The sequence below is a fragment of the Malaya genurostris genome, chromosome 2 (assembly GCF_030247185.1).
Source record: "Malaya genurostris strain Urasoe2022 chromosome 2, Malgen_1.1, whole genome shotgun sequence".
Classification (NCBI taxonomy): Eukaryota; Metazoa; Arthropoda; class Insecta; order Diptera; family Culicidae; genus Malaya; species Malaya genurostris.
Genome location: NC_080571.1, coordinates 239,270,294 through 239,288,760, shown reverse-complemented (window position 1 = coordinate 239,288,760; position 18,467 = coordinate 239,270,294). Strand labels below are relative to the sequence as shown.

Below are 18,467 nucleotides of genomic sequence, written 5' to 3'. Positions count from 1 at the left end.
TTGAGAAGTATAGATGGACGTGTAAAGAAGCATGATGATATGCTATTATAACTTCGGACCCTCTGATGCGACAGGGTAATATGCAATTTCCTCGGTTAAAAGCCGTTTAAGAATCAACCACAGGTAAGTCGTATATCATGCGTTTCGTTAGTATAAGTAGTATGCGGTATGTATCGCACCGTGCAAAACTCGAATCTGGTCAAATAGGCAAAAATTGCATCTGAGAGAAAGTTTTCCACGCTACTATGCTTACTGCACTGAATGAATATTGGACATACGACCAGCACCAGATATCAAAACGGACGACTGGTGGCGGCAGAGCGCGCCTTAAGTGCATCGGTCGCAGTTGCACCTTGCAAAGTGTATGCGCTTCTTAGACTGGCTTGCGTGCTGCTTACCAGTAAAAGGAAGCGTCTCGTTGCGTGAACACGTGGTTTAGCTGCTATGGGAGGTTTGTGCGCAATCAAAGTTCATGTTAGAATCGTTATAGAATATATATGGCAAAACCAAGCGTTAGCACGGAGTTCGTCACTTGTTCAGATTCCCAAATCATTATTCGATTTTCATCTACCATTTATTTGTGTAAGGAAAACTGGTCCTGCATAACGGAGTAAATTGTACGTAGCACTTTTTTTGTTAGTATCAAACACGTTGTGTGTGTGTTTAAAATAAAACATGTTCAATCAGTTGTGTTGAAACGTTGCAACATTTTTTCGATTGCCATCACCCGCCTAGTGCATTGAAAAAATCAGCACAAACTAGTTCGTTTTCAGTCTTTGCAATCAAACGTTTAAAAGTTATTTTCAACATGGAAAATCGTTAATGAGGAAAAAATCTACTTGCCCTACTCATCAATCAACGACACAATCAATCAGTGAATAGTGAAACGCCTGCGAGGGACATTAGAACAACATTACTCAGCAGCAGCAGTCTAGCGGGGTCATTCTTGGTAGGTTATACTGTATCATGTTCATTCATCTGCAGTGGAAAATTTTTACGCCTCGTTATAGAATGTATAGAATGTCACTTAGTCAGTTTGAGTTATATGTATCGTTAATACAATCAGAATAAAAAAGCAGGTAAAGAAAAGTATAGTTCTACGTTTTTATTGTCAAATCTCAATTTTTTTTAATGACTAGAAAATTAACGAATGATTTTATGATATGATTAATATAAGTGGTTAATGCGACTTCCATTAATGCCGTTGGAGTTATAACAGTTCACCTCGTTCTGTTTATTAAAAAAAGAATGTTGTTTTGAAATATACAGCTTAAGTTGCAAAAAGAATTAGTAGTCGAATCATAAGTAGAATAATGAAACACTTACGCGAGAAATGATAGTTCCAGATAGCTTGACAACGTAGAAAATCCTCTTCGTTGAAATTCATTAATTCAATTTCAATAGTATTATGGCATGTTCAGGAGTGTTCCAGTTCTAGATGCCTAATTTATGTTAGTTTTAAAATTTTAATCTGGAAATTAAAACAAGAAAACCTGGCAGCTCCAACAACGTTTCACTCGTGTTTCAAAAATAGAAAAAAATAAACGACAGCATATAACAGTCCCGGGTTGGCGGTTCAATGCATAGGACGCTGGTCTCACAAGCCATTTGTCGTATGTTCGAGCCTCGAGCTGGAAGGATTCTACGTGTCAGTAGGAGCCATAGTACTAGCCATGCAATGATTCTGTACACTAAGATTCGCTGCGAAGTCTGTTGAAACAGAAAGGCCAAATTCCACAAAAGGAATGTAATGCCAAAAAAAATATAACAGTTTTAAATTTGACAGTAGAACTGTTCGAATAAATAAAACTATAAGGGCATATTCAGTAGTGTTCTAGTTCTAGATGCATAATTTATGTCAGTTACAAAATTTAAATCTGAATTTTATAACAAGAAAAACTGGCAGCCTCAGCAGTGTTTTACTTGTGTTTGAAATATAAAAAAAATAGAACGGCATCATAGACCAGTTTTAAATTTGACAGAAGAACTGGTCGAATAAATAAAACTAGAACGGCTTGCTGCGGATACGTTTGTTTCATTTTCTGCTCTATTATAGATTTTCCATATAGAACTTCTAGCTGCTGAATTTGCTCTAAAGGTTTGCTGGAGATAGGTTTGTTCCAGTTTCAGTTCTATTATAGATCTCCCATGTACAACTTCCAGCTGCTAAATTTGCTGTTAACATAATTCTTATAAATAAAACCAATGTTGCACAAATTCTTCGTGTAACTAATTCATTCACCCTTCCTCGGTGCAAATATCCTGTCTTCGAACATGCCCGTCTCGAACAACGTTGCACTATTCACTGCACGAAAGAGAGAAGGGTGAAAATGAATAAGCAATAATTGTAGAGAACCCGAATATACTAATACATTCTTTGCTGCTGGTATACATCGTGCATGTTCGTTTTTATACATTCGTTTGTAATTCGTTCGATTACTTTACTCTTTGAATTGGTTCGAATAGCGCTACTCCGATGATCGTCGGATTCCATTCTTCGCGAAGCATGCTTCATCTAATAAGTTCATCATATCTATGCGGGGAGGTAGCAGCAATGGGGGAGTGCTGGGATATGGTTCATCACATACACATAAGACTATGGTACTAATGCAGGGGAAACGTCTTAATTAGCTTGTTTCAAAGACAGCACGAACGATCATCGCGAATTAGCTTTTGACGATGATCACTTCATGAATAATCTTTCGATATTCGCGTAAGTCATTCGGGGGTATGTTCAATGCGAATAACAACTGCAAGGAATAGATCTTCATGCGAGCAACGAAGCATCGTCGGCTTCGTTCGCACCCGAATATACGGACAAGTCCGAATATCAGAGCGATTATCGAACAAAGGCGAAGGGAAGCGAACGATGATCATTGGCGTTCGTTGCATTTTTGATATTCGAGAAACATTGATTAAAACATTCATTATTGATGCAATAGCAGAATAAAATGTCATCTGAAAATGAGTACCATTTGATGGAGAATATTTCTCACTGCTTTTGGAATATGATAAATACATTTAATAAAAGTAGGGGCGGAAATTTTCTACTCTGAAAGTTCCATTTTCGGATGATTCTATATTTGTATATCGCACTTCAAAACACTAAGCATTAATACGATTTTTTTTTTCAATCTGTCGTTCATATTAACACTATGAAACAGTTTCACCACTGCACAAATTTCGAAAATTGATTGAATTTGACACCGATCACAGTTACAATTCGTCTGATTTCAATCTTGAATTTGAGTTTCAATTCCAGTAACCGGCGATTTCTTTCAGTTGACAATTCATGCGAGAAACCTACTCTTCTCAAGTAAGATTCTTATGCACAATCGCCTATTAGTTAATGCCGTTTTTGTTTCAGCGCTGCACCGGTGTAATGTAGCAGAGACTATATTCGTTCCAATTTGGGTGTAATCAAGGTATCCTTTTCTTCCCTACACCGGTGTAGTGCCACCGTTAAAACCGAAAATGCCATAGCTTTAAAACCGCGTTCGACACAATCGATCAAGAACAGTATTAAATGAAGTCTTTCAAATTTAAAGTAAATGAACAGACATCATCAATTCCATCATATTTGTTGTTAAAGATTTTTAAAAACGTCAAATCGCTATACTCAGACCGAGGGTGGTTAACGGGTTCCACACTTTCCATACCAGACGAACCAGGCTATAGTGCCCAAATGAACACTAGTGACGTTGGAGAAAATCGAGGTCTTCATCGAAATGATGGATTTCCTTCTATTAAGATGAAGGGATAGCTTGTAACCTATGCGACAGATTCCTTTGCGGTAATTAATTTGCAACGAAAGATATGAGTATCTTCTACTGCAAGTTTACCAGAGAATTTGACACTTGGGTAGGAAATGTTATTCACCCGGTTCCTGCGTCTGTATCGTATCGGTATTTTGTCATTTTACAAACTGCTTACTAATTTGTAATGTCGTCGTAAATGAAACTTTGGAGAATTTTGTTTTGTATAGTCCCTGCTTTCATATATAGTCTTTTATGTCTGAAGCGTTACAAACGATTATTACTTCAATTTTCTAGAAGAGATCTGGAAATGTTTGGTCTCCTAACACTAACTTTTTTAAGCTGCTCTAATTGTTTCTACCTTTGTCGATGTTATGCATACGAATATATCATGAAATGTATAAAAAAAAAATTTCAAAGTCTCACTCAATATACAATCTTGAAAATGGAAATAATTTTTTGTTGCATCCGCTTAGTAGAGTATGAAAGATGATTGACAAAAAAGTGGAGCATTAGTTAGGAACTGAATAAAAGTAACGAATGTCCGAAAAAGTATCAAGCATTGTACAACGCATTCAAAAAGATAAATAGAGCTACATCATCCCCCTGCTATGAAAGCTGGTTTCTGAAACCGACGCATTTTGGTTTGGTGGCGTTGTTGTCAACAATATTTTAAGATACGCTCATACCATACAATCAAACCACACTGGTGTCAAGAGTTAATTTCTTCAAACCCAATATAAATATAACTCTTGTCTAGTATTCTCTGCAAAACAAGTAATTTGACCTTTTTTTGAATAAGAAAAAAAAGTGGTTTGTTATAGTTTAATTATATTCCATCGAAATCATTTCCTTATGTTGGTGCAACCGCATGAAGAAAGATGTGAACACTTCTTAAACACAACATTTGACAGCGAACTAGAACCAAAAGAACCAAAAATTTCGGCTTCAAGCCAATTGTATGCAGATGACAATCGCACCACCGGGGTGAGCTACATGCGGATTTTAAACGATGTTGTCTAAGCCGTTTGCGGCTTCTAAAAGTAGCAAATAGGACATGATTCGGTCATCATATGGTAAAATTAAGGCAAAAGAGATAAGATTTGATTAATAGATAACTTCTCTTCTTAGATAAAAGCGTAACACTTGTTCTAGCATGAACAATGTCTGTTAAGTTTGGCATATTCATAATAAGGAACATATCACTTTTATTGTTTCCTTTCTGTGTATTGTTGCCTCTTTGTGTCAGACATCACCATGGCAATATTGGTGTGCATTAGAGATAGTCGGGTAAGCATTTTTTCAAACCGGAACCCGACCCGTACCCGATCGAAAATTAACTTTTACCAGTGCCCAACCCGAACCCGAGATAATTGCTGGAAGATTTTGCTTCCAAATCCGAACCTGATCCGTATCCGATAGAAAAAATTAAAAAACTTTACCCGTACCAAAGACATCATATTAACAAGATATCCAGCTCTCACATTTCCCGAACAAATCATACAGCCTTTTTGCGAGCATGGAGCCCTCAGGCGAGTCCGCATCGAACCTAGTACAAAGAAGTAGGGAAGAGTAATGTCGAATTCGTGCGCGTCAAAATAGCAGCACTGCGCACCCATACAATTGACATGATATGTTGAATGTGATGTGCGATGGCGTTGATTTCACTCTAAGCTGAGTGGGTCTGCCCGTACCCAATTCGAACCCGAAAAAAAAACCGAAACCCGACCAAATTTTTCAACCCGAGAATACAGAAAGGCCATGGGACCGAGGACCAGTATAGCTTATCAATCGTGGGTTCATCGATTTAAAGAGTCAAAAACCGTCGATGACCTTCCAAATTATGATTCGTTAGGAAATAATATCGAGCAAAATTGAAATAAAAAGCATTCGGGAATTGAGATCTGGAAAGAAGATCCCAAACACCGGAGCCGGCTCTGTACTGAATGGGAACGGGAAAAATACATTGTGACATTCGATTGGTTTTCGCAATCGTATGTTGCAAATCTTATCAAAAACGTCTGGGACTACATCAAGCAAAAGCTCCGTTGTTTACGCTTTGACGCAACTCTCCCGGCAAATTCAACTCATTTTTAATACGCCGAAAATGTAGTGGAAAGTATGCCTTGGAGTTGCTAAGCAATAATTGATGCTGGTGGTGATTAGACACACTGTTAAATTAAATGCGCGTTACCGGAAAATGTATTTCAGAACGATTATTAAATAAACTATTTCAAAATAATGCTGGATACCTTCTTACTTAACAAACTCTATAAACAGAAATACTTTGTACAAAATATACATCTTCGTTTCGGTTTTTAGCGATTTGCTATGGATAACATAATGATTATATACATTCAAGCTGCAATAAGTAACTTCATTTGGTTAAATTTTTTTTTCATTTTTTAGAAAATATGTTCCCATATGGATCATTCATTCCCAAGAATTTACTCATGAATATTTGTACGATTTGTCGGGATACATTGTCATTCAAATTCTAGTTAAAATGTTGATATTGCAAAATAACATTATTTCTCGGTCACTATTTTTTTGTCGAGGTGAAAATTTTGTGCTTGAAGTATTTATCCGTGTTTTTCGAAATGGGTTGAATCAATCCGATATTGATTCTCATTGATAATCTAAGCATTAAAAAAGACGGATCAGAAAAAAATAAAAACTAATAAATAGAAATGTAACTATATTCCTTTTTATGTTTTTAGTTCATCTGTATCTTATCGAAATGGATCCAATCTGTAGATTATGTATGGAGGTTAGCAATTTGAGTCAATCTTTGGCTGATAAAACAATCCTCTCAATGGTGGAAGATTGCATCCAGATAAAGGTATATGTTTACTTCAACTAAATAGTTCTATGAGGTCGAACCGTTTCTTTTTAGTTGGACATGGCCAATGACCTGCTACCGATCGAAATTTGCGACGACTGTTATCACACAATCAAAGATTTTTCCGAGTTTAAAGAAAACTGCCATGACATACAAGGAATGCTTTTGAAAGAGATTAAGAAAAGCAGGCGAGATGAAGATTTGGAAACGGATGCTGACTCTCTGCTTGAGCTGTTTGACGGCGACATTCGGTACTCTGATGTGGAGTACATCGATGAAAACTTGTTTGATGACATAAATACCGATAATCTGTTGAAGGACATTGAAAATAACAATGTAATAATAAATGATAACACGAAGGATACGGAATCGTGTACGGATTCAACAGACTCACTCAAATCCGAGAAAAAGAAAAAACCCAAACGATGTTACAAAAATGAATACATTGGGGCACTGATAACATGTGAGATCTGCGGTAAAATAGTGCACAAAACGTTGATACCAGGCCATATAAACATGCATAATGGTAAGTAGGGGGGCAATTACATGTTAAAAGGTGTCACATAATTGTTCGTTTAATTGCCAGGAGTAAAACCTTACACTTGTCCAAGAGACGGATGCAAGTCATCATTTCATTGTAAGCACAAGTTAAAGCGTCATATTGGCTACAAGCACTCGGGCGGAAGCTTTTCATGCGAAAAATGTGAGAAGATTTTCAACTCGCATTTGGCACTGTATCATCACAGATTTGCATCCCATCAAGAGCGAGACAAAACGTGCCAAAGTTGTGGAAAACAGTTCAGGACTACGTAAGTTGAGACATGAATCTTGTGTATTCAGTACAGACACTGAAAGTAACTTCTTCTATAGAATTTATAATTATATTGTAAGAGTCATTATTTTTCAAATCTATTTCCGTGTAAAGAATAATGTTTTGTCATGGCACACTTTTCGAGAGCTACCTCGGAAAAGTGAAGCAAGAAAAAATATGTTTCCGCGCCGGTCGACATGAACATCACAACTACGGCTGAAATTATCGATTCAGGACTCAGATTGCAACCCCATTCACCTTATTCGTCCAAACTGGTTCCCTCGAACCATTATCTGTTTTCCGAACCCAACTCCCAATGGATGTTTCTTGCGGTTTCAACGATAGTTATCTGCAATCCGTCAATAGATACAACCTCTCCCTAGAATTTTTGCCAGATAAATATCAACACGAGAATTGGCAATACTATCCCAAGTAGCAAATGTAACTTATCGAAATTTCAAGATATTTTACAATTGTTTTAGAATTATTATTCATGTTTTATATGTTCAGAAAGATTTTCAAACATATTAAAATTGGTTGTGTAACTTATCAAAGTTTCACAATACTAAAAAAATCACTGTAGAACAACTTTAAGTACGTCAAAAAACAATTGTACAGCAAATCACCAATTTGTCCACGTTGCACTAGCAGTTATAGTAGTTCTGCCAAAATGTTTACATCGTCATATAAAACGGTAGTAATTATGCAACGATGATCTTCGCAAGGTAAAAATTTATAAACCGAATTTTTTTTGTAAGTGGTCACAGTGGCAGCAGTGCCTTGCTTCGGTTCTACACTGGACCCTTGATAAGATTTGCTTCTATGGGCTTTTATTTTAAATCAACACACAGACGTTCCTAAGCTATGGAGCCCACTTGGTCGCTGTTTTTTTTGTGCTGATTCAAATAGATTGTATAAAATTGTCTTTATAATGTGTGGTTGTGTTTTATAGTTTAGTTGTTGTTTTTGTAATGACAATGGTCGTAGATCTGGTTTTGTGATAACGCAAATTGTGGTATGTGGTTCTTGTAATGGTCTGTATGGAATGTAGTGTAATAGTAATGTAATAACGTAATAATGGTAATAGTAATGACAATAATAATAATCTTTAAAATGGGTTTACCTGTTGGGTACTTGATGTATTTTGCATATTTATCTATACTCTTGCTTTATTTATTCGTTTCTTTTTTATATTTCTGGTATTCTGCATAATTATTCTTCTTTTCTTCTTTCTTCTTCTTCCTTCTTTTCCAAGTTTAAGAGCTTTTCTTAGTTCGATTTTCCAGTTCTCTCAGTGTGAATAAATTTCATATGGAATAGAAATGTTGGGTTAGTAATTGTTTACACATGCAATTTACACATACATATACATTTACATATGCACGCAAACATTCTCACACACATACATACATACATGTACTCCACAAGCAAACTTCGTAACATTGAGCTAATGTTTCTATTCTAATAGATTCTGACTAGGGTTAATGTACCAATAATCATCTCAGTCGAGTAATCACTAAAATAACATCATAGAGTCACCATGTTATTTTAGTGATTACTCGACTTTCAATTAATGCATTATGATCAAATCGAATACAATATCTTTGATTCTGATTTGTGAAGCACTACCGCAGAAAAAGTAGTTCGAAAATTGTTCAATACTGTTGTTATAGCGACGCGAAAACTTGAAGCAAATACTTCTAATTTCATCTTACTTAGTCCTGAGCTGAAACAGTGGCCTTTATTACCGTTCTTGCATACACTTCCTCTTTCACTTCACTCACAGATAATCTCACCCATCAGGTCTCACATGAAAACGACACAACCTCACAAAATGAACTGGATGAACATCGTTTGACAGCTATCAGTCCGCATCGCTCACATCCTCCCCAACGACGACAGTAAAGTATTGTGGACCTGGAAGGGTTTTTGAGTTCTCCTTTACATAAATCTCATCGTCCATCAAAACGCATGCATCCGGACACTGCAAAAGACGCGAATACAATTTCCGGGCCCTTGTTGCTGCTCGCTTCTTCTGTTCTACACTTTGTTTCGAGACTGGCGAAACGGTTTGAAATTCATCATCCCAATGTTAAAACCAGTGTTTGGGGAACACTATTCTTTGGATGAGCTACCAGGATGAGGCAGAAAACCCGGTTCTTCCAACCCGAAACTGGACCAGAAAGTGGTATCTCTAATCATGAAAAACAAATCAAATTCAATACGTGATTTGGCCAAAAAAGCAGGAACGAGTGTCGGAATGATCCAGCGTATCAAGAGGCGGAATGATCTAGCGTATCAAGAGCAACGCTTTATGCTAGTTGCTACGGTGCAAAGCAAACTTGTTTGTTTATGTTTATCGTTGCTTTATTAAACTGCAACAATCAGTCTAAATATCGCCGACACTAGCATAAAAGATGGAAAATGAACGCAAAGACCCACGAATCTACAAATATCAATACAATCCGATAGTTAGATTGTTTAACTTACATTTCGCTGGTAATCTGGACTATCAGATAAAAACTGTTTGTTTATTTATTTTTCACTATAATAAACAGTAACTATGGTGAACTTGTTCTTACCCTTCAGCGTTGCTTGTTTTTATAGAAAATTCGTTAAAGTACATTGTCACTCTGACAGTGTATTATGACTGTGTACCGCACGATGCAAAATGTGTCTTTGAAAATTTGCCGAAGCATTCCGTATTATAATTTGTATTTGGTAATACCCTTCTCACTTAGCCATGTGTCCAGAACCTCAATTTACAATTCCATTTCAATACGCGACATTTTGAAAACGCAGAATTTCAACCGCACAAACAAGTAAACAAACGAAAGCTGACAGCCAAACGCACAGCATGCTGTGATCTGAGCATAAAAAACCATCACAAATACATGCGTATAACACAAATGTATGTGGATAGTATATTTTCGATACACTCCTTATTGAAAATCAAATGCGAAACTTATTCATAAGAAATTATGTTTGGTATGTTTTTTTGTAAACATCAATTCAATTCTCGTTTACATTACGTAGTAGCTTCCACGAGTTTCACAAGTGTTTTTTTTATTGCTGATTTTATTATTGCGTTTGTAATGGGATCGATGCATAAGTTTTTGTATCAGTTTCAAACTCGTTTTTAATAAAGCAGACGCAACTACATGAGTATTATTTTAAACAAGTTCACATTTGAGTCTTTATACAGTCATATATCTATAAACGTAACTTTTTTTCTTAATTATTATTTTAGTTAGTTTCACAATTGATTATCCAAGTTTATGTGAACATTCGTAAAATGTATATACTTGAACGTAACTTATGCAGTTGCACATTCAATTTCTCTCTAGCGAATATCACTGATTGTCGTTCATACGAAATTTGTCAGAGTTACATGGTTGTTATGCGTAACACCGGAAGAACTAAAAAGATATGTTGCACAACACAGAAAAATCAGTATAAAAATACAGGACATCAACTGAACATGCTACTTAGGTAGAGCTCTACCAACTCCACACACGTGTTTTATATTTTAAAATTTCCAAATTTTGAGTGAAATCTGAACGATGATTTTGCAACACTTTATCTGGACCGAGAAGAATTCGGTTCCAGGTATCTCGTTCGGATCTAGTAGTCTTGATATTACATTCCTTTTGCGGAATTTGACCTATGATGCGACCAGATTAAATGATGCGAGTTTCCCCGCGTGATGATATTTGTACTAGAAAAATTTCTAGTTGGACATAGGAATACTGTACCAATATTTGGCATTCCATTGCAGTGACGTACCGAGAAAGTTTGGCGCCCGGAGCGAAATAAGATTTGACGCCCAAATCGTTGGTTTAGTGAGCAAAAAAAAAGCTCAACTCCATCTTCGGAAAGATGACTTTTTTTTTTTCATAAATACGTTTATTTCATAGGCAATATACATAAGTTTTTCTTCGCCGTGGCATCCACAATACATAGTAGTTTAAACCTAATACATTTCGAATATCATATTAGTATGTTGGTACTCATTAGTTAATCTAAACACTGTTTTTATCAAGCGAGTTGCTATTTTAATTACATTAAATAAAATACATTTATTTTGTACATGATCTTATAACTATTTCAGGATTGTTTGTATCAGTTCACCACTTATATTCAATATCCTATAGTTGGCTATTGGTTGAACTCATGGAAGAGAAAACAGTTTAACATAAAATAAAATTTAAATTGGAACTCCAATGGATTTAATGAAATGATAAAGAAGTTTCATGTATGGAAGGTCACGACAAGCAAGAATGTCGCAAACTGGGACATTGGATAGTCTACCTTGGGTACGCAAGGAATTTATTAGTTGAGATCTGACATCACGAAACTCCACGCATGTCCAAACAACATGGTCAATATCGCGGTAACCTTCGCCGCAAGCACAATGATTAGTCTCGGAAAGTCCAATTCGAAGGAGATGTGCATCTAACGTGTAGTGATTGGACATGAGTCTGGACATCACACGAATGAAATCTCTACTCACATCCAGTCCCCTGAACCATGCCTTTGTCGATATTTTAGGAATAATTGAGTGCATCCACCGACCCAGATCATCTTTATCCCAAGAAGCTTGCCAGCTGGCAAGTGTTCTTTGGCGAGACGCGCTATAGAATTCGTTGAAAGCAATCGGTCTCTCATAAATTTCACCCTCAATAGCACCACGTTTGGCTAAAATATCGGCTCTTTCATTGCCTGGAATGGAGCAATGAGCCGGAACCCAAACTATTGTGATTAGATAATTATTATTCAATATGTCGTTCAGACACTGTTTTATTTTACCCAAGAAAAACGGTTCATTTTTGCCAGCAGCGTTTGAGCGAATGGCTTCAATTGCACTCAGACTATCTGTGAAGAGGAAATAATGGTTTGGAGATAATGTGACGATTACATTCAAGCTATAATGAACTGCTGCTAACTCTGCTATATAAACAGATGCAGGTTCTTGAAGCTTGAATGAGGCCGAAACATTATTGTTGAACATACCAAACCCTGTCGCTTCTTCCATTCGCGATCCGTCCGTGTAAAACATTTTCTCAGAGTTAATATGCCTGAACTTACTTGAAAATATTTTTGGGATTTCCATAGAGCGTAGGTGGTCCGGGATTCCACGCACTTCGCGCTGCATGGATGTGTCGAAAAATAAAGTTGAGTCAGGTACATTTAGGAGGCTGACACGGATAGGAATATATCTTGAAGGGTTGATTTCCTGTGACATATGGTTAAAATATACTGTCATGAATTTTGTTTGAGATCGAAGCTCGACTAGTCGTTCGAAATTATTAATTACCATGGGATTCAGCACATCACATCTTATTAGCAGGCGTGATGAAAGCTCCCAAAATCGATCTTTTAATGGAAGAACTCCCGCCAGAACTTCAAGACTCATTGTATGTGTCGAATGCATGCAGCCTAAAGCAATTCGCAAACAACGGTACTGAATTCGCTCAAGTTTGATAATATGAGAATTTGCAGCGGAACGAAAACAAACGCATCCATATTCCATCACTGAAAGTATCGTTGTCTGATACAATTTTATTAGATCTTGCGGATGAGCACCCCACCAAGACCCTGTTATTGTTCGAAGAAAATTTACTCTTTGTTGGCATTTCGTTATCAGATACCTAATGTGTCCTCCCCACGTGCATTTGGAATCAAACCACACCCCGAGGTATTTGAAAGTCAAAACCTGTTCGATTATTCTTCCCATCATATGAAGCTGAAGTTGCGCGGGATCATGCTTTTTTGAAAAGACGACCAGCTCTGTTTTCTCCGCAGAGAATTCGATACCAAGATGAACAGCCCAAACGGACAATTTATCTAAGGTATCTTGCAATGGTTTTTGCAGATCAATAGCTTTGGATCCAGTAACTGAAACCACGCCATCATCTGCCAATTGTCTTAGTGTACATGGGGTTACTAGACAGCTGTCAATGTCATTCACGTAAAAATTATAGAGGAGCGGACTGAGGCATGAGCCTTGCGGGAGACCCATGTAGCTAATTCTGATTGTTGCCAAATCGCCATGTGAAAAATGCATGCGTTTCTCTGACAAAAGGTTGTGCAAATAATTATTTATAACCGCTGGGAGTCCATGTTGGTGGAGCTTGTCTGAAAGAACATCAATGGAAACTGAATCAAATGCTCCTTTAATGTCTAAAAATACAGATGCCATTTGTTGCTTTTGAGCGAAGGCAATTTGGATGTCAGACGAAAGTAATGCAAGGCAATCATTCGTCCCTTTATTTCTACGGAAGCCAAACTGAGTATCTGACAACAAACCGTTCGTCTCGACCCAAGTGTCGAGACGTCGTAGAATAATTTTTTCGAACAATTTTCTGATGCAGGACAACATCGCAATGGGTCTATATGAGTTGTGATTGGAAGCTGGTTTCCCCGGCTTTTGAATGGCGATAACTTTCACTTGTCTCCAGTCAGGTGGAACAATATTTTGCTCAAGAAACTTGTTGAACAATTCCAACAAACGTCTTTTTGCGAGGTCGGGCAGATTCTTCACCAAGTTGAATTTAATTCTGTCCAATCCAGGAGCGTTATTGTTACAAGACATGAGTGCTATGGAAAATTCCATCATTGAAAAGGGGCTATCAATGGAATCATCATTTGAAGAAGACTCCCTAACAATGCTATGCGTAGGAACGGAATCTGGACAAACTTTCCTCGCAAAATCAAATATCCATCGATTCGAGTACTCCTCACTCTCATTTCCTACGTTACGATTCCTCATTCGTCTGGCCGTATTCCAAAGAGTGCTCATTGAGGTTTCTCTTGACAAACCTTCCACAAAATGTCTCCAATAGCTGCATTTCTTAACCCGAAGTATGTTCTTGTACTTGGTTTCTAAAACCAAGAATTTTTCAAAATTCTGAGGAGTTCCTCCTCCTCGTTTTAAAAACGTCTTGAAAGCATTTTGTTTCGCGTGTTTAGCATCTGAGCACTCTTTGTCCCACCAAGGATTTGGAGGTCTTCTGTTAGACGATGGACCAAGAAATCGTTTGGTTTGGGCTTGTTCTGCGGCCTCCAGAATCGAACAAACGAGGAAGTCATATTCTTCAAGTGGGGGAAGCTCTTCCATTGAAGTTAAGACACTTGAAATATTACTTTGGTATTTAATCCAGTCAATATTTTTTGTCAAATCATATGGAATATTAACTGAATTAGCAATGCCTTTGTTACTGCTAATTGAGATGATGATTGGTAAATGATCGCTACCATGTAAATCAGGAAATACTTTCCAGGTGCAATCTAGTCGAATTGAAGTCGAACAAAGAGATAAATCTAATGCACTTGGACGTGCAGGAGGTCTTGGGATCCGTGTCATGCTACCCATATTTAGTACCGTCATGCTAAAATTGTCGCAAATATTATATATTAGAGATGATCTGCTATCATTGTAAACGGAACCCCACATCATTCCGTGCGAATTGAAATCTCCTAAAATCAAACGTGGAGCAGGAAGGGCTTCGACAATTTCATTAAGCTGTCGTTGTCCAACTTGAGCTCTTGGAGGAATATATACCGAAGCAATGCAAATGTCCTTTCCTTTAATGTTTATTTGACAAGCAACAACTTCTATACTAGAAGTCGAAGGAATGTTTAATCTATAAAAGGAATAACATTTCTTAATTCCTAAAAGCACTCCACCATACGGGGAGTCTCTGTCGAGACGTATAATGTTAAAGTCATTAAAATTTAAGGCTATGTTTGATGTAAGCCATGTTTCGCACAAAGCAAATACATCACATTTTTGACTATGCAACAAAACTTTAAATGAATCAAGTTTTGGCATGATGCTTCGACAATTCCACTGCAGGACAGTGATTGAATCATTTGCGGCGGATGATAAATTATCCATCAAATGATACAAAACCTGAAAGAGCTGGCCATTGAGCTGATAACTGTTTCAAAAAAGTTCTAGCTATTGGAAGGAATGCTGTTATGATGGTCTTTAGAGGTTCAGAAATATTGAATGCAGCGAAAATCCATTCTACAATTTCCGAAAATTTCAGTAATCCTGTTGGTGAATGTGAAATGGAGCCCACTGGATTATTGTCTTTTCTTGAGCTAGTTCCTGGATTGGTTTGTGAATTTGACAAACCAGGAGGCACAGTTTTTGGTTTTAAATTTGGCTTTTTAGCTTTAACACGGGGATCTTTTTTTGAAGGTATAATTTTAGGTGTCTTTTTTGGTATTTTGTGGTTTGTTAATCTCCTCTTAACAGACCCTTGAGGAGTGACAAACGAGGTATCTTCACTATTTCCGTCAGAGTCAGATTCCTCTGGCTCCGCAAGATTTGAAAAACCGTTTTCGGTTTCCAAAGGGGAGACATGTATGACCGTTTTGAGCATTTCTGCATATGTGCGCTTAGACCGTGCTTTTAAAGAAAGCTTCATTTTGTCTTTACGCAGCTTAAATGCAGCGCACACTGAAAGATCATCATGAGGGCTTTCCCCACAATAAACACATTTTTCAACATCTTTATCGCAAAGATTATCCTTATGAGGCCCTTGACATTTGATACATTTGGACTTATTACTACAGTAAGTAGCTGTATGTCCGAATTTTTTACAGTTCGTGCAATTCATAACATGCGGTACGAAAAGCCGAACAGGAAGACGAATTTTATCGATATAGACATGGCTAGGCAATGCAGATCCGGCAAATGTTACGCGAAACGAATCTGAGGGACGATAAGACTTTTTTCCATCGACAATAGATGCTGAGTACAATTGTTTGCACTCGAGTATCTTAACTCCCTCAAGCATGGAGTTTTTAAAACGGCCAACTCCATTATTAAGTAAATCATCTGCTGTCAGACTTGCTTCAGTCACAACACCGTCAATTTCTACCTCCTTCGATGGAATGTAAACTCGATATTCAATAGCAAATAATTTACAGGTTACAATATCGTTTGCCTGTTTCAAGTCGTTAACTACAACTCGAATTTTATCTCTATTAACCTTACAGATTTCTTTAACTTCAGAGAAATGTGATGTCAAATCCTTTGTAATTTGCATCAAGTTTAAAATCTTTTCTTTTTTTCGAAGATAGACTATCCATGGCCCAGTGGTACCCTGTGGATAATGTTTAGCCCTCGGAGTATTTAAACTTTTACTAGTATCCGGAATCGGATTCGGATGATCTTCCATGAGATCATCCATTACATTAAATTTTTTTTGTAAATTAATAATACCAAAATAAAAACTTATGTTTAGTAAAATTTCAGATATAAGAAATAAAAAATAAATTAAATTAAATCTACCTTGTAGCTGATGTCTCTGTTCCTTTATCGTGAAGAACGACGTGAAGCTCTTCCAACGATTTCCAATTGGCAGTCTTTTGCTGTTTCCAATTGGCAGTCTTCTGTCGTTTACTGCTATCTCAGTTGCTCTGCCGTCGTTGTGAACACCACTGCACTTGCTGTACCTGACCCCAGGTACAGTGCTTTTGCTCTTGGTGGCGATCAAATGCGATGCTTGCAGTGTAGCACCTCGCGATATATGCCGTCTCTTTTGATCCTACGCAGCGTACAAATTCTGGTACCTGGTAGATCAGCACTGGGTTGCTTTAGCACCTCTGTGCCTTTGCACCCCTTCGTCTTCGCACCTTTATGCGATGGCACCTCTGTGACTCGTCACTTCTATGCTCTCGCACCTCTGTGTCTCTACACCTCTGTGCGTATGAACGGGATGGCCTTCGTTGCTAGCTTTCCAGTCGGGAAACGCCCCGAATATTGCGTTTGCTATGGGCAGTTTAACTACCTGAAGCTTAGAATTGTCTCGGTAGCAGCCGTTAACTCACGAGCCAGTACAATCGAAACACAACCTCTTCGCTTGAATGGTTTTTACTGAATGGAAAGATGACTTGAACGAGCAAAAAAAAGGTCCCGAGGATTGGTTTGCCGCCTCCCTGAAAACGTTGCGCCCGGGGCGTGTGCCCCCGATTCTGCTTCATCACCGTTTTCGCTAACTGAAAAGCTCGATAGGATCTGTAATCAGTTCGCGTGTTACAGATGATCTTCTTACAATATTCCGTATCTATGTTGTTCTTGATTGACTCAAATATTTTTCAGTTCAGTCACCTCACCAAAGCCTGAAGCGCGACGTTTTTTTTTTTTCATACTTCTGTAGCACACTTCTGCAATAACGGAATCACTGGCGAACTTCCACCACAGAAGAAACGGCATTCTTAAATTTTTTAGAGATATAGGTCACGTGAGTTGCCGACGTGTGTGTGCCTAATTAATTCCATTTTCTTGTATTTCTTTTCAACACAATTTCCTGATATTGCAGTTATTGAGACAAAACCGAAACACGTTTAGTTTGGAAATCAGAAAAAAATTGTCATAACATTTCCCATCTTAAATGATTATTTTAATGTTTCCAATTCTTAATGATTATTTTTAAGATATCGTTTAAAGAAACTACATCAGTCTATATACAGGACCACATTGTTTGCTGCGATTAATGTGTCGCAGTTTATATATCGAACGAAGAAAATAATCCATCTTAATATATTCGCAGTCACGGCCTGAATCGCCACATGCGGACACACAACGAAGAGCGCAAATTTAAATGTTCTTACTGTACACTAACTTTCGTCAAAGAATCGTCCCGTGACACACACCATTTGACGCACACCAAGGAGCGACCTTACATTTGTCCCAAATGTAGCGCAGACTACAGCAATCGAAGACTGCTGGTAAATCACATCAAACGGAAACATCCTGGATTCGACCAAATACTGCCGGATATTCCAACGACCATCAGCGAAAAGGAGCAACATGGCATGGAAGCAATTTGCGAACAGTGAGTTAGTGTAGATTATTGTGAATGTTTGTAAATTCCACTGCTTGATTTCGAGCAATGTACCAATGAGATGTACGCGGAATAACATGCCCATTTGATTGGCATCGTGTCTGTTTTCGTTTTAGATCCATTTGAAAATTTCCCACTAAGCTGAATTTGGTTAAAATGTTAGCTTATATTGACAATAAACAAATGGAGAAAAATTA

General features: G+C 37.5%; 1 protein-coding gene across 4 annotated transcripts; it reads left to right on the top strand.

The window, feature by feature from the left end:
• Positions 1-18,467, top strand: LOC131428286 (oocyte zinc finger protein XlCOF26-like). 4 transcript variants are annotated; one of them, XM_058592114.1, is made up of 5 exons: positions 1-123; positions 6,476-6,597; positions 6,652-7,123; positions 7,184-7,406; positions 17,977-18,467. In XM_058592114.1, the coding sequence occupies exons 2-5, from the start codon at positions 6,496-6,498 to the stop codon at positions 18,263-18,265; spliced, it is 1,086 nt and encodes a 361-aa protein (XP_058448097.1). In that variant the 5' UTR covers positions 1-123; positions 6,476-6,495; the 3' UTR covers positions 18,266-18,467. The 4 variants fall into 4 exon arrangements, with proteins under 4 accessions (XP_058448097.1, XP_058448095.1, XP_058448096.1 ...); XM_058592112.1 differs by lacking the exon at positions 1-123 and adding an exon at positions 413-451; XM_058592113.1 differs by lacking the exon at positions 1-123 and adding an exon at positions 418-949.